Source organism: Miniopterus natalensis, chromosome 12 (genome assembly GCF_054644295.1).
Source record: "Miniopterus natalensis isolate mMinNat1 chromosome 12, mMinNat1.hap1, whole genome shotgun sequence".
Classification (NCBI taxonomy): Eukaryota; Metazoa; Chordata; class Mammalia; order Chiroptera; family Miniopteridae; genus Miniopterus; species Miniopterus natalensis.
In genome coordinates this window covers 43,561,626-43,581,807 of record NC_142092.1, presented here as the reverse complement: position 1 = coordinate 43,581,807, position 20,182 = coordinate 43,561,626, and the positions used below count along the sequence as shown (strand labels likewise).

At 46.1% G+C, this 20,182-nt stretch overlaps 1 protein-coding gene and 1 long non-coding RNA gene across 6 annotated transcripts in view; one reads left to right on the top strand and one right to left on the bottom strand.

Moving 5' to 3' along the window:
• FRMD3 (FERM domain containing 3) overlaps nt 1-20,182 on the top strand; it is a 200,269-nt gene that overhangs the window by 165,021 nt on the left and 15,066 nt on the right. Inside the window, exon 13 of the mRNA XM_016222937.2 lies at nt 2,633-2,757. Within this exon, the coding sequence (XP_016078423.2) occupies nt 2,633-2,757 (125 nt within the window). The remainder of the gene's footprint in view (nt 1-2,632; nt 2,758-20,182) is intronic.
• Nucleotides 6,417-20,182, bottom strand: part of LOC107544966 (uncharacterized) — a 41,535-nt gene continuing 27,769 nt past the window's right edge. The window contains exons 5-6 of one of the 5 annotated variants that reach the window (XR_001603972.2): nt 9,160-9,226; nt 6,417-6,770 (exon numbers count right to left, since the gene is read on the bottom strand). This is a non-coding gene — a long non-coding RNA (uncharacterized LOC107544966). Of the gene's footprint in view, nt 6,771-8,223; nt 8,411-9,159; nt 9,227-12,353; nt 19,482-20,182 lie in introns of those variants that run through there. The other 4 variants (XR_001603971.2, XR_001603974.2, XR_001603977.2 and 1 more) reach the window with 4 other exon arrangements.

Genomic DNA, 20,182 nt, shown 5'->3' with positions numbered 1-20,182 from the left:
AGACGGAGTTTTGAGATCGGGCCAGCGGCACTTCTCTCAGGCCAAGGAGTGGTGCAGGGGTTCCATGAGCCTCATTTTAGTCACTGTATTTTATACCATCATTTTCTAAAACCAACTTAGAATACGCTTGCAGTTCCCCAAGGAAACCTTTCTACCTCAATAGAGTACTTGATGACAGTCTCATGTGGAAACTGTTCTATGCTCGGGGTACACACGTGTACTAGGCATATTTGCATAGTCAGCTGACGGGTGGATGGTGAGAGTGGAGAAACAGTGTAGACCCTCGCCTGGCCTGGGGACACCCCAGCCTTAGAAGCTGTTATCATGTGCGGCCAGGCGTGGCTCAGCGGTTGAGCGGCTGCCTAGGATCCAGGAGATCGCAGTTCGATTCCCGGTCAGGACACATGCCCGGGTTGCGGGCTCGATCCCCAGCAGGGGGTGTGCAGGAGGCAGCCGATCAATGACTCTCTCATCACTGATGTTTCTATCTCTCTCCCTCTCCCTTCCTCTCTCTGAAATCAATAAAGATATATTAAAAAAAAAAAAAAGAGGCTGTTATCTGAGGAACTCAGGTTAGAGGGAGCAGCGGGAGCTGATTGGGATGTCGGCCCACCCTTAAGAAAACTGCCTGACACAGTGAGACCTTGGACGGCCCCAGATGGCAGGACATCAGGGGTAGCAGCTGGAGTTCCCTCTGGGGCATTGCAGGAAAAATCATGCGGAAAGGCTGTGTGGGGCACAGCAAAAGCCCAGGGCGAGCAATCAGAGGGTCCGGGTTTGAAATGAGAACCCTTCACAGGAGAAGGAAGTGCGCATGGGGAATTTTAATCTCCCTTCCTTCCTCCTTCCTTCCTACCTTCTCCCTGCAAGGAATCCGCATCTCCACTCCTTCCCCTGTAAGCCCACCAGGCTTGCCAGGACTCCCACAGGCGTCGCCTGCCTCGTGAGGTCGTTCCCGCCTGCCCTCGCGGCAGCATCAGGCGCCCTTCCTTGGTGTTCCCACGGGACCTTTGGCCACCAGTCTCCTCCATGAGATGTGTGCTTTCTCAGTTGTGGCTGTCGCACATGAGTGAGTCATGAAGTGGAAATAGAGGTCAAGACCAGCACTTTAAACAAAATGAAATAGAATAGAAAAAAACCCCAATGAATCACACACAGTAATAGCTACGATTGCTGCGTGAAACATTCACTTCAGTTGTGTGTCTTCCTGAGTGTGTGCAGGTATTTGTACGTACAGAGGTGAATTAAAATGTATTTCTTAATGTGGGTCTCAGTCAAAAAGGTTTGAAAACATGGTTCTAGAGAGTGAGTTACTTACAGCCAGGATCACAGTTCCTCAGAACAAGGCAGACTGTCCAATACACACATACTACAAAATAAGTAATTATAGAATGCAATAATGAAGAAAAGGACCCCATGGTTAAGCAGGTCCTCACAAATTTCCTTTCCAGCCAGTGCCTGCTGGGGGGCGGGGGCTTTTCAATTCGAGATGCTAACAGGCATCCTGATCTTCCCCTCCCCACAGAACCCCCGCCCGGGGCATCAGGCAGTCCTGTCAGCTAGCCTGAGGGACACTCTGGCCAGTCCAAAATGGCAATTATGTCAAGCCAGGCTTGCAGTTAGTTTTAAACCTGAACATCCCTTCAGGGTGCCACTCGAGGTGCTCTAAGGCAGACAGGAATGGATAGGTCAGCCTCTGCCCTTAAGGAGCTTATCAAGGTGGGGCTCATTATGAGGAGTACACCCGTAACTGCAGAGGGACTGGTGACCAATTGTGGCAAGTTGTAAGAGAAGGGGTGTCAATGAGAAAAAGAGAGTGTACTGTGAGGCCAGTCCAGGAGGGCGTTAAGGGGAAGGAGACATTTGACACTGTCTTTGAAGGATAGGCTGGCTTTGGTTTTGAAGGGAAACATGGGGAGGGGGGCTCAAACACCCATCAGAGGTGCCCCCTCCCTCTCTGTCAGGCCAGACAGCTTGTCTCCTGCAGCAGGCAGTGTATATGGGCTTCCCAGCTGCCTCCCAATAGTCTCGATGAGACATCTGCATGGTTGCCTTGCCATCTGCTGCCTGTCATAGCCACTGACACATGTGTGTGATCTTTTCAGAAGAAAACAGAGCTGGATTCTGTGGCTGGCTGGGGTCTGGGGCAGGAATTTGAATGGGGATGTTAACATTCATATTAAACATTGGACATCCAGTGACACTACAATAGCTCGTAGCTATGGAACATCTGTGCCATCTGCCCGGTAGAGGATTTTTGGTTTTGTTTTTTTTTTGGTGTTTTTTTGGTGGTTGTTAAATTAGTTTGAGCCATGCCCTTTAATCACTTTTCTGTCTAGCTCAATGATACTTGCCTTTCATGCCTTTTTCAGATGCCTGTGCTGTCATCTAGCATGCCCTGGTCTGGTGACATACGGGGAAATACATTTTCTTCACTGTGTTGCATTAGAACACACGGACATTTTGTCAGGGCCTTAAGGATAAAAAGGACCATGTGTCTCGGGCGTTATGTGGTCTTTCACTGGCCTCACCCACTGTGAGAGTCCAGAGGCAGTTCCCAGCTTGCAGAGCCGACCGACATGGAGCTGGGGTTGCAATAGAAACGGACTCCATCTGGCTTGTCTGTTTTCAGAGCCAACATTACCCAGAGCCGCAGTTCCCACTCCTTGAACAAACAGCTCATCATTAACATGGAGCCCCTGCAGCCCTTGCTGCCTCCCCCCAGCGAGCAGGAAGAGGACCTTCCCCTGGGTGAGGGTAAGTACGTGTCCTTCCGCGGGCCACCGTCGCAGGCTGGCCCTGGGGGGATGAGCGAGGCACCGGCCCTGGGTACGTTGGGCAGTGGTTGGGGCAGGGGTTGGAATAATCATAAACTGTGGTTTTAGTAAGTGAGCTGCTTGCAGCTGGAAGACTGCGTTGTACTGAGAGTTCTATCAGTTTCTCCTGGAGAGAGTTCACTGGTACAGATATCCCTAAAATTACATCTGAAAGCAGTAGTAGCGTTAGACCTGCCCTGCCCAATATAGTAGCCACTAGCCGTGTGTGGCTACTTAAAACTGAGTTCCCTTTTAGCACTATTAGAATGTCTGACATAGAATTGGTAGGCAGAGGAATGAATGGATGAGACTGGCAGGCACAGGGAGTTATGGGCGGCCTGGTCCACCTGCATTGGTTGTTTGTGTGGCTTTGGGGAAGAGGGGTTAGGGGAACAGTGAGAGGTGAGGCAAAAGGTTAGAAAAGGGCCAGATTGTGATGGTCTCACATGACTTGGAGAGTTTAGACTTTAACCTGAGGGCAGTTGGGAGGCCCTGGAGGATTTCAAGCATGGGAATAAGCTGATTGGAATTGTGTTCTGTATCACTTGTGGTTGCAGAGGGCAGATGGGAGGTGGGTATGACTGGAGCAATTTTTCAACCTCTGAAGTATTGACCTTTTGAGCTGGATAATTCTTTGTTGGGGGCTGGCTCATGCATTGTACAATGTTTAGTAGTACCCCTGGCTTCTACCCAGATGCCAGTAGTACCCCACCAGTCCTGACAACCAAAAATGTCTCCAGGTATTGCCAGATGTCCCCTGAGAACAAACTAACTCCCTGGTTGAGAATCACTGGGTGGGAGGCGCGGAGACCAAACAGGAACCATTGCACTAGGCCAGGGAATAGATAAACAAGAAGTGAACTGAGGCGGTGAGAGAGGGGCTCAGGAGGAGGCCGGGGGTTCAAGCTAATAAGCTGCAGACCTGTCGAAATGGGGTCACTGATGACATGGCAGACATGCAGCTGCGGACTCCTGTCCGGGTTTTGCCACGTCTCCCAGACTTTGAGAGTGAAAAGACTTCAACCTCTTTAAGATGAGACACTTGAGACACAGGAGGGTTTAAGGCAGTATCACACGGGGAGTCAGTGGCAAAACTGGTTTTGTTTAGATGTCAGAAATACCTCTTGTTTAGGAAGGTACTGCGCATTGCTGCACTGAATGTCAAACGGAGTGAAGGAGACACGGACGGCAGGACAGCACCGCTCACTTTTGACGTCTCTGTTCTCCATCTCTATATGGTGGCTCAGATTCTTATTTGGGAGAATTTCAAATCACACATTCTGGCTACTGGATTCATAAAAAGGTTAAGGTTGGCAGTGTGAGACCTATTAAAGGAGTCGTCTGATTAGGAATTTTAAAAAAATCAGGCTGGGAGAATGAACGTCTTACCCTGATCCTTGGAGACCCCACATCTGTGAAGTCATGGAAGGTCCTGCCCAGTGTCACATGAGAGCCCTGGTGGTGGCATCTTTTCTTGACCATGACTCTCCAGGGTCAGCACCCCCCATTTGTCTGACATGAGTCTTCTGTTCTTCCCAGAACTTCAAGTTTCTCAAAAATAGCTGGGCAGAGCATGATTGCCCAGAGGGGCCCAGTGGCATTCTGGGAGAGCGTGTGACCCCCCTCACCCACATGACAGCTGGAGGATTAGCTCTGAGGTCGGCTGTGTCTTGATAGAGAGAAAACAAAATCAGTTCCTAGGCACCACTAGGCAACAGGGAAGATTTTAGGGTTATCCCTAAGTTGCTCAGTTACAGAATCTGAGTAGATTAGTGCTGTGGAGAACTTTGGATGAGATTGGCAAACTGTTGAAAACTGCCGCTTAGAGCTTTTGAAAGATTTGGGAGAAGAAAACATTGAGGGTGGGAATTGCTCTGGGTGAGAATTGCATTTTAAGGAGTCATTTATCTGAATAAATCCACATGCAAAATAGAGTAGGGTCTTCATAGTGTAGGTAGGAAAATGCTTACTTGGTTTATTGGTGGAGTGTATTTTTCATTATGGAAAAATGCTGGGTCATGGTAGAGAGAATGAAACTAATCATGTGAGACTTGCTAGTTGGAGATTACTGAACGCCCAGTGAAGATCAACCTATCTACCAGAGCAGTGGCACAGGCTGGCAGAATTAAGCAGGCAGGACACCATACTTTCTTCCCCTTGGTAGATAAGACTAAATAAGAGTTGAAAATGTTTGACACCTTCCTACCAGCGTAATGGAAACACAAGAACTTCTACAAAAGAGTGTCTTGCGGATGGCAACGTGGTTGGGTGGAGAGAGGCTCGAACTGCACTGTGTGTGACTGAGAAAATGTCTATATCAAAGAACAGATGGAAATTAAGGAGGTGGTAAAACTGACTCTCCCAAGCCACTCTGTAGCACTCTCCCTGTGAATGTTGGTGTGTGTGAGTCATAGGTGTGGCTCCCTGTGCATGGGAGGGGCAGTGGGGTGTTTAAAGGGTCCTGCACAGTGTTTGGCCCTAACAGGTTAAGGTGGCATCGGGAAACCCTCGAAAGTCTGTAAGTGAAACTGTGAAGGCATTTTGAGCAGATAAAAGGAGTATTGCCCTCAGCCTTCAAGCATGCCTTACTCCTGACCTCACCCACCCTCCACCCCAGCACGTAAGAGGCCATTTGTGGGGCCAACTGCATTTGCCCATGGGAGGGCCTTCCACACACGCACAGCTGCTCCAGTCCCCGCGCTGGTGAAGGGTGACAGCCCAAGGCTGCTATGGTTACGCGGACTGTGAATTCCTTCGCCCGCTCTGCTCCCCGGTCTCCTCCGGGCTTATCTGATATGAAAATTCTCCTCCCGTTCCTCCCTTTATGGAATTCCATGGCCATGACTCAGATTTACCCTCCTTTTATTATGTCAGTGTCTTCCTTCCCTGCCATTTTCCCTATGTGCTAAGTCATTTCTTCCCTTTGGCTCAGGGACTAGTCTTTTTGGAATTTCTTTTGTGTTATAATCCATCAGATAGTAGGAGCTATTAATGAATCCTGTGGAGCCACGTTCCTCTGTGGTTACTGCTGCCTGGTAATGCTGACCAATTAGCTCCAGCTCTAATTGCACTTGTCCCTGCCACAGGGTTTGTGATTCCTATTTGTTTGTATTTTCTTATTATAAAACAAATTTATCATCTTCTAGAAATTTTAGAAAATACAAAATAAACATAGGCAGAAAAAAAATCACCTTCCAGATTGTCCCATCTCCTAGAGGCAGTCAATGTTAATAATTTCCTTTGCTGTGCATTTTATTTTTTACTGTTTACAGGCATATTCTTTATTATTTTTTTAATGTAATTTTCCCCGTCACCTTTTGTCCCCTCTATGCCTTCTTCCACCTCCACCCATCCCCCTCCGCCCACAGTCACACTTTTGTCCATGTCCACGAGTTCTCTCTGCTTTTTTTTTTTTGCTCAATCCCCCCGTTTTAATGTCACCGTGATTGTCCTCATCTTGTATATACAACTTTTAAAATTCTTGCTTTGTTTGCTTAACATTGAAAACATATCATAAAGTGAATTGCAGTTCAACAATTTAATGCAAATACAAAGTGGTTAATATCCTGAGTCAGAAGGGACTCAGACAAAACATTGTTTTAAGCATCATCTTAGCACCGCACATATTTGGTTCTCCTGGACTTTTCCATTTAACGTCACCCACAGTCTCCCCCGGCCGAATGCAGGATCTCGGAGCCTCCACGGAGCGGGGGACAGCTTCTGGTTTTACTAATAACTGTGGTAACAGCGCTTCAGGCTGCTGCCTTGGATACAGTGGGGACCTGGGAACTCCGGCCTCAGCTCCTCCTCAGGCAGCTGACCACAGACAGGACACTCCACCTTTTGGAGCCTTATGTTCCTCGTTTATAGAACGAGAAAACTGGGCTTGAGCAGCACTCAGAGGGTCAGATTCCAGGACTGCAGCTTCAGGTCTTGCACAGTGAGAAAGGGAACCTGGGGACAGGAATACCTTTCACAGCTTTCGAGGGTTAGAGGGAATGTCACAGATGTTCTAGCTCAGGAATTAGTGAACTGTGGCCTGTGGCTGTCTCCCCACTCCCACCCCCCCTTTTTTTTGCTGGCCCAAGAGCTAATGGTTACATTTTAAGTGATTATATAAGTACCTACATAATATTCTTGATTTTACCTGTTGGCCTGCAGAGCCTCAAACTTACTATATAGGCCTTTCTGGAAAAAGTTGGCTGATCTCTGATGGAGCACATCCCTCAGTATTCTGCAAGTGAGAAAGCTCAGAGGGGGAGCCAGTCTGCCCAAAGTCACAGAGCTGGGTGAGTGCTGGGTGTGATCAGGCGCTAGTTCTCCAGCCCCTGGCCCAGGTATCTAAGATGACATCAAACACACCTAAAATGGCTCACTGACCTCTTGCTAAAACAGGCCCAGTACCTAAGGAACCACATTTATTTTTCAACATATATATCAAACGACATATAAATGTAGGGAATCTCTGTGGCTCAGTGAGAAGAGCTGCTGTGTATTCCGGGCAGTGTTTGGGCCTTTGGGCCTCTGTCACAGCCAGCCAGGACCCAGTGACTCCTCAGACTTGCAACACATTGGACAGTGTCACCTCACCTTGGAACTGGTGGCGAGAAGGCTGTGGACAGAGTGTGCCCCGCACCAAACAATTCCTAGGAGAGCCAGCTGCAGGGAAACCGACCTCACAGGAAGCCTTGTTCCCCTCTGGGAATCATGTTCTGATTTTAAAGCTGAATCTGTTAAATAAGGATTGGCTCACTCCGGGCCTAGTTCTAATTACTTACAGTCTGTGTTAAGGATCTTTGTCATATTAGTGAAAGCAATTCGTGTGGCACATTCCACCTCACCGCTCCTGCTCAGGCTGGCACTTCCCTGCTGCATGTCAGTATTAATAATTAATTGCTTTAAAGGATACGGTGGGGTGAAAAAAAATGTTAGCCAGTATCCCATGCAGCAGCCTGGTCACAGTCCTTGAGGGTTGGGATGCGAGCCAGGGGAGAGCGTCAGCAGCAGCCGCTGTGACCGCCAGAGCACTGTCTGCGGCGGGGAGGCGTCGCGCTTGGCACTTGGAGAGGTCAACACTCCCACCACAGCCCCGAAGGCCCGCGGGAGGGGAAAGTGAGAATATTACCAAACCAGTGTCGTTAGAAAGCAGAAGCTGTCATTTTCTGGATTTTAGATGCGTTCCACAGGCAGCACGGGCTCTGTTTTCCAGTGTTTTTGTTAGTGGGCTGGTGGTGAGTGTTAAGTAAACGTTCCTTGTGACACCCAAGCTTAAAGTGAGGCGGGAGCTCCCAGCACCTCCCTGCCCCCCCCGATGCGGTGCCAGTGATGGGGAAGACAGCGCTGGGCAGTGTGTGTTGTGTGTGTTCCACTCTTGGGTGCACTCATCCTGGCAGGCCTGTGGCAGGATGGGCGGGGCTCAGAAAGAAGCCTGGTCAGCTGGCACAGGCTGCATGTTGGGGGTGTCCACTGGGGTGCCCGTCCCCTGCCATCTGCAGAGGGGTGCAGCTTCCCCTTGGTTTGGCTGGTGGTGAATTGGAGGCCCCGGAACCATGTCTTCCAGATGGGGGTGCACAGGGAGTTTATACCATGTCCCCCTGGGCTAGAGGAACAAACCATTCAGACTTCTATTAGTAGTTACTTGTGTCCCCTCATAAAATTTCCATTGTGTAGGCTTTATAAGGGGCATAGTACAGGGGTGGGCAAACGTAGGTTTACAGTTATAATACAAATAATACAATAATTAATAAATAATAACACAAGAATAAAGTGTTTCACATACTCACAACTGTAATCCTACGTTTGCCCACCCGTCTATGCAGACAGCTGTTCACTTATCTGATTTATAAATAAGTATGAGCAAGCTCCAACTCCCCCCAAAACACAACAAAAACAAAATGCTTGGATGAACTGCTCTGGATCTTACAGATGAGTCAACACAGAAGAAAAGGCAGGGCATATTTTTGAAACTCCGAAATCCCTGTTCATGTCAAGACTCCAGATTACTAAAATAGATGTGAGAGCTAGCGGCTCTGGTTACGGTGGTGACATGCCATTTTACATGCTTTTGGTCTTTCACGCTGGTAAAACACCAGGGTGAGTCAGCTAAGCACCGTCTGGGATTTGCCAGGCTGTTTGGTAGGTGCTGTGTCACTCTCACTGAAGTGTTCTGTGGTGTCTCTGAGTCCCCAGTGTACATGGGCCGGACTCCATTTCCTGAGTGGACACACAACACAACCTTGATAGGGATTCTCGGGTGGTAGGAGGAGGGCTAGAGAAGAGTGAGAGGGCTCCATTCATTCAATCATTCATTCACTCACTCACTTGATAAACATTTACTCTTTACCTGGCACACAGAGTTCCAGTAGAGCCTGGCTTTTTCCGTAGAGAGACATAGATGCCCTGTTTCTTAACTGTTGGGAAATATGGAGAAAAAAAGTAGAGCTCCATTTTTTAATACAGCCCAATTTAATTTCCTTTAGTCAGAGAAAAATGGTGACTTGTAATGGAGAAAGTGAAAAAATAAAGCAAAAGTGATGGAAAAACAAATCCATCCTGCACAGAGACTAAGGAAATAGAGTCTTGGTTGAGAATACTAAGTACAGAGCAGAGAAGGCTGTTCTGATGGGAGCCAGTAGGACAGTGCTGTCGCCATTTCTACTTGGAAAACCTCTGGGCGGCTACACGGGCATCTGACAGAAACTGCGCTCTCAATACATTGCCTTGGTGTGTCCAAGTCACATGACATCAGGGAATTTTTAAGCCCTAGGTTCAACCAGGATAGAGAAAAAACACTTTTTTTTTTTTTTTTAAATATATCTTTATTGATTTCAGAGAGGGAGAGAGAGAGAGAAACATCAATGATGAGAGAGTCATTGATCGAGCCCACAACCTGGGCATGTGCCCTGACCGGGAATTGAACCCTGATCGCCTGGATCCTAGGTCGACACTCAACCGCTGAGCCACGCCCAGCCGGGCAAAACACTTTGTTTTTATGGAAGGAAGATTTTGAGTTATGGGTAGCCTTGGTCAGTGAGATGGTTTAAATTTTACTCCAAGGGACTTCCTCATGCATGCTTCTGAAGAATGCATAGTTGTGAAGTTCTAGACCCTGTCCAGCCTCTGTGGGAGATTTTCGGCTGGCTCATCTATGGACAGCTATGGAAGGTTTTCCTTCATGGCACTGCCACCCTTACAATGAGGGTGACTGTAGATATTCAGGTCCTATCTTTATTCACAGGGTTGTTTTTTTCTTTAATGCCCTTGGCTGGGAATCGATCCCACGACCCTTCGGTCCATGGGCTGACTCTCCAACCACTGAGCCAAACCAGCCAGGGCTATTCCCAGGGTCTTACGAATGCCTTGGGTCAGTGTGTAAGGGTGTCTCTTACAGTAGATAAATTAGAGAGGGGACAGACAGTTATGTTGCTGCACAGTCTATGGGTGGCCTGTTGGGTAATGATTCCCAGGAGGCTTTTTGGTGCTATCAATGGGTGGTACTTGATTCTTGGAGACTGGGGTCCCTTATCTCACCCTCTTCTCTGCTTTGGCCCCTTCAATTCTCCTTTTACTCAGAGTATGGATTCTTTTGTCCAGTCTGCAGGTGATGGAGGTCTGTCTGTCTTGGAGTAATGGTTTATAAAATTAATGATCAAGTTGTCGTGGTCACTGCTTTATTGTTGGGTGGGTTAGGTTTAGTTCTGGGCTGAAGATCAAGAAAAAGCCACCAAGAATTTTGTGAACATGGGTGGAGGAGAAGCCCATTGATTAATATTTCAAATTATTTTACCATGATTGGAAAACAGGAAAGCTTGTTCTTCACTGGCGTGTGGAGAGAGACAAGCATAGTGGAGAGACCACTGAACTTGGAATGGGATCAAGATTCCAGATGCAGTGTTTTCATGGGCAAGGGTGACCCTGACCTCCTCTTTGTTTCCCTATTAGCCGCCACACAGAGTGCTCAGCCCCACACTGCCATGCTATACTTCCAGCTGCTTCTTGGCCACCTCCACCTGGAGGCCTCACAACAGCACACACCTAACACATCCAACTTAAAACTGCTCCTGTTCTGACTTGGTCAGTGAAATTGCCATCTACACAGTTGCCCCAGCCAGAGACCTGGAGGCCACCCTTGCCTTGTTACCCCTTCTCAGGTCCCACACTCACTTTGCCATTGGAGTCTCAGAAGCAATTCTGACATTCCCCCAGCCCTTCAGCCTGTGGCCCCAGCTTCACTGCAGGTCCCTGCCTCGGTTTCTCGGCACACTGCAGTATCTTTTCCTTGTTGAGCTCCCTGGGACCCATCCTCTAAACTCCTACAGCCGTCGTCCTTGCTTGAAGTAGTTTCCAGAACCTCCCTCTTGACCAGGGAGGAGAGTCCGACCCTGCCCGGTGTTCATGGCTCCTGCAGCCCAGTCCCTGCTCGCCTCTGCAGCCGCCTTTCCCTGCCTTCGCCCCGCCTGGCCCTCTCCCCGGGCTCTGAAGGCAGCTTCCCTCCGCAGGCACCCCCTGCTGATTCTCTGCCGTGGCCGCCTCTGCTTGCGCTGCTCCTCCAGGCAACCCACTCGGATTTGTCGAGTGGCTCCTCCTCCATGACACATTTCCTGGCTCTGAAGACAGTACTAATAGTTTTCTTCTCTTTCATTCTTGCATTTTATTATTATTTTTCCAGCTTTGTTGGAATATAATTGACATATATGACACTGAGTAAGTTTAAGGCATAAAACATGTTGACTTGATACATTTATATATTGTAAGACGATGACCATGATCACCATGAGCTAGCACCTCCACTGCATCCCCTAATTACTATTTTCTTTTTTGTCATGAGAACGTTTGAGATCTACTCTCTCAGCAATATTCAAATGTATAATGTTATTATTAGCTGTCATCACCATGCTGTAGGTTAGATTCCCCAGAAGCTGTTAATCTTGTAACTGGAAATCTGCACCTTTTCATCAGCATCACCCCATTTTCCCCACCCCCCAGCCCCTGGTAATCACCACTCTGCCGTTTCCCGGGAGGTGCTGCTGCTTGTGTTTGCTTTTTAGAACTCTTCCTGACCATTAGTTTACACGTCTGGTCTAACTGAGCTCCCCATCCTAGCACTGCACCTGGTACCTGTTCAATAGAGGATGGATGGATGGCCGAAACAAAGGGGGGCCATTCTAGCTGACTTTTCTGGTTCTGACTTTAAGCTCTAAAATTGAATGGGGCTAATTGACAGTCCTGTATTACAGAGTAAAACACAGAATTCAGAGTTCTAATCTGCTTCCATTAAGAGCTCAAGATAAGTACAATGCATATGTGTAATGCATTAGGCTTTTATATCATTTAAAAATAACTAGTGGGTTTTTAATATTCTTTGCTCTAACTTTATTTTTTAAATAGTTAAAATTATCCTATCAGGGCAGATTATGATCATTTTAAACATTTTGTGCAGAAATTCTGTAGTCAATTTTTTTGAGGGTGGGTCAGGGAGCTAAATTCATTCTTCAGGACAAAAAGGCAGTGACTACACAAAAACATTTGAGTCACAAGCATGTTTTAAACTTTTATTTCATACCGAAAGTTGACAGATTGGAATGGATGCTTTATCCTGTTTGTAAAGAAGATGGAGAGTCAGGACAGTACAAGGAACTGAGGAGGTTCTCAGCACTGTCAGCAGGCCTCGGGACTCTCAGCCTCAGAGGTTCCTCTCAAGGCTGCTCTGGTTGGCAGAGGAGGCTTGGAAATAAACCCATTTCCTTATACAGAAGAGCATCTGGTGATATTTCTAAGGCTTTCCCAGGGTTAGGTGTGTCTTGCCCCTCACCTGGGTCAGGGGCTCCCCCCTTTGACTTGATAGAATTGGGATTACCAGAAAACGGAAAGAAAAACAAAACCCATAGAAGACAAAGCATCGAGCAACATTCACTCCAGAAGCTCCGTCACTGCTGCTCTCCTAACGCTCTGGAGAAGTTCCCAGCATTACACTCCAGGACCTACCTGAGAAATTTGTTTAAAGGAATGTTGTATATCATTCTTCAGCCTTAGGTTTTCCAGGGAGTGTTGGAATCTGTTTGTTAGGATTCTGTAGCCATGAGAAGCCTTCACCAGGCTTTTGTTCTAAATTTATGAGCTAACAGTTCCAAGAAGATCCCCATTGGGTGTGTTTGAAAAAAGCTGTCTGACACTTTTAAGAAGTGAGTGAAGTGAATTGTGTTTTTAAAAATGTGCTCTAGTATCCAGATTCTCTGAGATGACTGTGTATGAGAGGTGATAGAAGCTGCACAGGAGTTGGGTGAGGTGGGTGGGACTAGCGAGGTAAGTGAGGGAGAATTAGGAGGTGGAATTGACAGGGTGGGTGACTGACGAGATAAAGGCTAGGGGTAGGGATGCTGTGCGCTTGGGACATGATGTTCCTGTTAAGGGCATTCCTTTGTTTTCATAGCAAGTAGCTCTTAATCTTTAAGCCTCTGTTTCCTCATCTGTAAAATTTAGATGTAATAACCCTAATTAATAGGGTTGTCATGAGTATTAATGGACACACAGCAGTATGAGATAAATTATTTTTTACTATGAAAAAGACAAAGGCTCTCTCACAGTTAAGATCAGGATTCCTGATAGAAAGCTTATAAAGGGCTGAGAATAGCACCTGGTGTGTATCAGGTGCTTAGTAAATATGATCTCTTATTACCATAAAGCTAAAATCATGAAGGCTTTGATTCGGGGGCCAGAAAGTAAGTCTCCAAACAGACTTCATACCACGTATAAGCATTTGGTATCTGATAAAGTATCTTTGCTGAACTGTATCCTTCTGTCTGCTTTTAAAATATAGGGTAAAATATCACCCTCTTAGGGACTTTCCCCAACAGCTCTATCTGAATCCTCACCCCAAACCCCCAAACCACTGATCATAACACCTTTTCATTTCCTTCATAGTACTTACAACATTATCTTGTTTATTTGCTAGTTTACTTGTTGCACACATGTAACCCCTCCAGGATGGGACTGAGACCTCATTGGGCTTGTTCTCGGCTGTGACCCAGGGGTCTGGGCCAGCGTTTGGCACACTGAAGGCAGTCAGGTAGTAATGTATCGGATGAATGAAGGACTGTCATCCAGTTTGTGACCTGGCTCACCTGGCTCCTCATGGAGCAGCTTCCAGAACAGCCCATTGGGAGGGAAAGGTAGAGAGTATGGCAAACTGAAGCTTGCTCTGCTCATGGTAAAAGGCACTCAGAAAGTCAGACCCTAAAGAAAAAATTCAGTTTTAAGTGTTTAGTTCAAAGCATCACACTTAGGATATATAGAGCAACACATCAGTATTTTAGGCTGCAGCTTTAAAATTTTGTACTCAAATTATTGGCTTCTCTAGGCCTCACCAACTTGTAAAATTTTAAGCATATCTGCACCCCACTTAAAGCTTCTGCAGGTCTGGTAAGAAACAGAACAAATGTCTATAGCAAGTTTCTCTGTACTCTTGCATTTTGAGGGACTGCTGGGACCTCCTTCACCCATTTTCGTTAAAACTATGGGTAGTTCTCAACTGTCCTACTCTGGGTGGGTGGTGCTTTTAAAATAATAATAATAACCACCACCACCTAAGGTTTATTTTCACAGATATTGACAGTGAAAGATTGGGACGAAAACAGCCAGGGACAGGGGACAGGGGACAGGGAGGCAGGACGCGAGAGCAGAGCAGTGTCTGACGATCGTCTTCCCTGACGTTCTCTGTCTCAGCATTTCTGCCTGTTTGGAAATAATCACCGGCAGCCCGAGCAGCCCGAGGGCCCTGCCAGGCTCTGCCCCCTGCTCTCCCTGGCATGGCTCGCATCAGCTGCCTAGTTAGAGATGCCACACTTAACTGTGTGGGACTCTCAGGAATACAGATGGATGTGCCCTATGCCAAAATGCTCTGCGGCCAGAGTGCCTGTGGAGGGAGTGTATTCCCTCTCCCCACCGTGGTGGTGGCGCGAGCCCGGCCGCACTGCTTGAATTCTGTCCTGTCTGCTACTGTAATTCCCCAGAGGGTTTCTGCTGGGCTTCCTCCCACCGCCACATAGTGATGCCTGGCCCCACCTAGCATGGCTCTCATGTCACAGCAGGAAGCGCTCAGTGAAAGCTTCATCTGATAAGGGGATAATCACAGGAAGAGTATCCCACATGCCAGAGCATCCTACACGTTTTCAGAGTCTTTTTCATGGAGGTTATCATAATTTGAGACTCAAGATCATTTCTTTGAAATGGATAGGACAGATATTGTTGCCTTGCTTTGCAAATCAGGAAATTGAATTATACGGATGATTGACTGACTACTTGGCTGTCTGGTCCTGGTCCTGTCACTGAGTAGTTCTGGGAACTGCCTCTGTATTCATCATATCACAAATATATTTTATTTAAAATATTTTAAAAGTTCTCTAAGGTATGTAGTAGTCCCAAGGACTCTTAATAATGGATATTTAAAGTCTGAATTTATTGCAAAGAATATTTCATGTATGTAATAATTTTTTATCTTTCTAATTGGAGTTAGACATTAGCTAAAATTTCACCAAATCTCTATTTTAACTAATGACCAAATCCACTATACCTGTGACATGTTAGTTATGAAAACAGCTAATAAAAAAAGTGACATTCATGGTAGACTAGAATAGCTAACATTAAGTGCTTACTACGTATCAGCCATCCAGTTACGTAACAGCCAATATCATTACTGTTTTACAGACAGAAAACTACATTTCAACAAGCTTATATAACTTCCCCAAGGTTCAGGTCTATCAGGCAAACTTGACAAGCAGCAATACTGCTTCCCTGCTACCTGGCAAGAAGTAACTAGAAATGTTAGAGACAGATGGTTTACAGAAAGAAGAAAATCCAGACTATGTAAAATCTTCACTATCTGCCCCTTAGTAGTTAAAAGAGAGAAAGGAATTAACATTCACTGGGAAAAAATGAATGAGCACTGCCAGGAGAGCCCAGAGCCTGTGCTTTAAACCTTGCTTTGTACAACTGCACAGTAAGTCCTAGTGCATCGAGTAGGAACCAACACTAAACTAGGCAGTCGATATGCACGATCTCCTTTCCTTGTCACAGCAACCACGACAGGACTATGGTCTCCATTTTACAATTGCAGTGGGCGCCAAGTTGTCCAGTAGCTCCAAGTCACTCACAGAGCAGAGGCCGGCTTGTTGCTTTCCTCGAATCTGTCAGGTCTGTCACAGAAGCAGACATGGAATTCAGGCCTGCGAGCAGCATTTCTCACTGAACTCTCTTCTCCTCTGACTTCTGCTTGATTTATCAGTGTTTCTGGCATCTTGTTATGGAAAATTGATTCCTTTCTTCACACATCCTCTGCTTTCTTTAGCCTCTTGTCACTGCCCAGACATGCATTCCTGATTCTCTGAACAGATGAATCTAACAGGAAGGGTATTCAAGGGCGTCTGAATGTTGTGCTGTTGACATGGTTCTTTTGAGCACAGTGCCTGGAACAAGACGATCCTCCCTGTGCAGTGTCTCACAGAATCAGTGCTTTGGCTCCACATCCCAGCGCCCTTTCCTTCTCCTCTTGAAAGGTAGCCAAGAGGAGAGGAGGCTGAGTAGGGCAGGGCAGAGGGAAACGGCTGGTCCTGTTAGGTTTTCTCTTTCTCAAAACTAAAGCAGAAGGTTTCCAGAAGAAAGAGGGTGGAAGAACCTTCTTAGGGATTCTGAAAAGTCGCATAGCGAGAACAACTTCAAGAGAAGGAAAAATTAAAAATGTACGAAATGCAAATTGTGATGAGTAGTTGTAGTTAATAAAAGGAAGAAAGACATTTTAAAACTATGGTGAGATTTTATGCTGGAGAACTAATGGCAAGTAAATCTTTGGTGGGAAAGAATGGAAATAAAGTATGGTTGTGGTTTTGTTTCAGGTTTTTTACTTGCTGTTTGTTTTTTTGGAAGGTCTGGTGTTTGTTTGGAGTGGGCTATCAGGTAACATGCTGTTTCAACATAATGCTAAGCAGAGGGAGTTATCTATATTCCCTCCCAACAGGCAAAGGGAGACCGTCTCATTGTCTGAGCTGGGCCTACTGCCAAGCAGATGAGCCCACCTTAATCTTTGAAATGCTTCATCTGTGTTACTGCCAATCATTGATTTATCTGGAACAAGGATTTCCTGATTTGTTCTTTAGCATTCTAAAGATTTTCAGACGTTCTTCAAGAACCACTGCTGGTAATTAGTAAGGGAAGGCCTACCCAGTGCTATCCTGGGGCCCCACCTCTGTAGTATATCTGTCTTACATAGGGGTTCTGCTCAAAAGCAGATCACAAGGGGAACTGCAAAGCGTTGAAGATTTTGTGAATTTTTAGGGGTATTTTCCTTTCAAGTTTCAGGTTTGGAAATTGACCAAACCCCATGAGAGTAGGAATAGCCATACTGTACCTGGAGCTGACAATCGGTGTGAGGGAAATGGGAGCCCCTGTGAGGTCCCCAGAAGGGTACTCGGCTCACAGTGCACAGCTGGCTGCCACCCTTCTCCCCTTTCAAGATTTAGAGTCCAGTCTGTAATATACATTTTTATATAGTTGAGGCCATATTGCTTATATAAACTGCTGTTTTACTTATCAATATATTGTAAGCTTTCCCCCACATCATTAAGCTCCTATAAATTTTAATGTGCAATATTCTATCACATGTATTTCATCATTTTCCCACTGGAAATTTAGATTGACTTTTTTTTTCTCTATAATAAATGATACTCTGATAAACTTATTTGTCCAAAAATTTTTGTCAATGTTCCTAATTATTTTCTTAGGATAAATTCCTAAAAGTGAAAATTCTGGGTCAAAGTATATCAGTTAATATATTTTGCTAAAATTCCTTCCAGAAATGCTAAATTAATTTATATTCCCATAGTGAAGTATAACAATGAAGAATTTCAGCTGACTGCACCAAATGCAACGCTTTGTTTTATCAGTAAAGAAAAAGAACGTTTTTATTAGAAAATTATCTTTTGGCTGCAGTAGCTATTTAAAGTAGAAAAGTACATGCATGCATGACGAAATTGTGTGAGGAAATTTTCTTCTTCTGAGAATGAGAGTGAACAAAATGTACCAGTAAAGAAATAGAACAAAGACAGTATGTGGGGCACAGTTATCAATCAGTTAAAAATTTTCAAATATAGCATGTCCTGAAAAATTGAAAACAGTTTGCTCCCAGAGCACTTACACTGGGATGCAAGCACATTTTATGCCTCAGACACACAAGTGTGGGACTTTTGAAGTGCCGAAAGTTAGATGTAATGTTTGAATTCTTCATTTAAAACACATTTGGTTTGCTCTGGGCAGGTGGCTCAATTGGTTGAGCGTTGTCTGGTGACCTAAAGTCTCCAGTTAGATTCCCCGTCAGGGCACATGCCCAGGTTGCAGGTTGATCCCTGGCTGGGGTGTGTGCGGGAGGCAACCGGTCCATGTTTCTGTTTCTGTCTCATATCCATGTCTGTCTCTCTCTCTTTCCCCCCTTCCTCTCCCTCTAAAAATCAATAAAAACATATTTAAAACCCCCACACATTTGGTTAGAAGTGGGGGCACTAACAGCTCTCATCTTGACTGGTGGTGTTTTTTTTTAAGTCAACTGATGTTAATTGGGTGCCTAGGTTCAAATCGTGGCTTTGCTGCGTATTAACGGTGTATTTGGCCAGGTCAGTTACTCTCTATAAAAAGAAGAAAATATCAGCATCACCTTGAGGACGGAGATTATGTTGTGAGGAGCTCAGCACTTCATCTGGGGCTGTGCTGTTGGATATGGCAGCCCCGCGTGGCTGCTAAGCACTTGGAATGTGGCCGGCCTGAGGCCATATGTACCGTAAGTGTGCAAACCGCACCAATTTCAAAGCCTTAGTACCAAAAAGCCTTAGTACTATTTTGGATAGTTTGGCTTCTAATAAAACACATTATTACAATGAATGTATTTCTTTTACTTCTAAAATAGTTTTCTAAATGTGGCTTGCATCACAGCATTGCTCTGGAACATCATAAAGGCTCCATAAGTGTTTTTGAAAGGAAATTAAGGTGGTAGCTTCTCCTCTGTGGAGTTCCCTCATAGTTATTTATCTTCTGGGGCGCTCCATTTGTAGGGCACTGTAAGGCATCTGGGTGGGTCCTCTGGTTTAGATAGTTTAGAAAAGGCTGGGCTAAGGATGATGCGTAATATTTCATTGTTTGCTAGAGTAGTGAGCGGCGAGTTTAAAAATAGCACCCCCCTCCCTCCTCCTGTTTCATGCTGATCCCTCCTGAGTTATTTCTGTTGGCCTCGTTACGAACTGACATTTGATTCATTCAGTGGGCCCTGCCTCGGTCATTTAAAACAGAATGGACAGTTAGTGAAAGGTCAAAGCCACTATGGCTGGTGGTAGGTGGCCCTGGCCGTGACAGGCAGAGGAAGGCAGAGGGAGCAGGAAGCACCAGTATGGCAAAATGCTTGGTCAGGATCCAGACCCGGAGGGGCCTCCGCCTGCAGATGGTGAACCACTGCAGCAGCGATGTGTTTGTCCGTCTGCTGAGACACGGCTCCAAGATCACAGCGAGAAACACGGGTAGGTGCCCTGCCCTGGGCTGCCGTTTGAGACTGGAGAAGGTGTGGGCTTCCAGCTTCCCGCTGGCTGTGGCAGCCGGGCGACAAGCCGAGGGTGACAGTGTCAGAGGCCTGTGCTAAGGATGGGCAGGAGAGGGAGGGAGAGAAATAGGCAGGAAGGAGAGTAAGCCAGCCGGGAGAATGGGAGAGCCTGGAATGGGGGTCCTGCTCTCTGATTAAGTAAGATCGTGTGAAGTCATAAAGGCTGAAAAATGACACTCCAGGCAACAGCTGGGCTGGGAGGAGGCAGCAGAGGTGTGTCCATTCCCCGGTGCTCAGGAATGACGGGAGATTATGAGCGCGCACACTGGCTGATCAGAACATGCTCCCCCCCTTCCTTTCATTGTCTCAAGGGTAGAATCTTCAAGTGTGCTTGTCTGGATGAGGCAGAACCCCCCTTTATGTTAAAAGCAGAGCTTCACTGAAAAGGATATCAGTTAAAGAACTGGAATCAAACTGATGTTCTGCCCCTTTTCATTGAAAATATATTTTGTGGTCCTTGGGGAAAACAGGAATTAAAATAGAAATTCTAAAAATCAGAGCTTTCAGCAGGAAAGGAGGTGCTGAGATATATATATACACATACACATATATATGTGTGTGCGTGTATATACATATATATGTGTATGTGTATCTATATGATTTTCATCTAATTAAAAGAAATCCTGGAAAGTGTCTGGAATTGGCCATACCTCATGGATATGTGTGGAACTGATTTTGAAGTGAATTGAAATTAATTGTATTTGTATAATGACATAGGTAGATGATACGCTGCTCT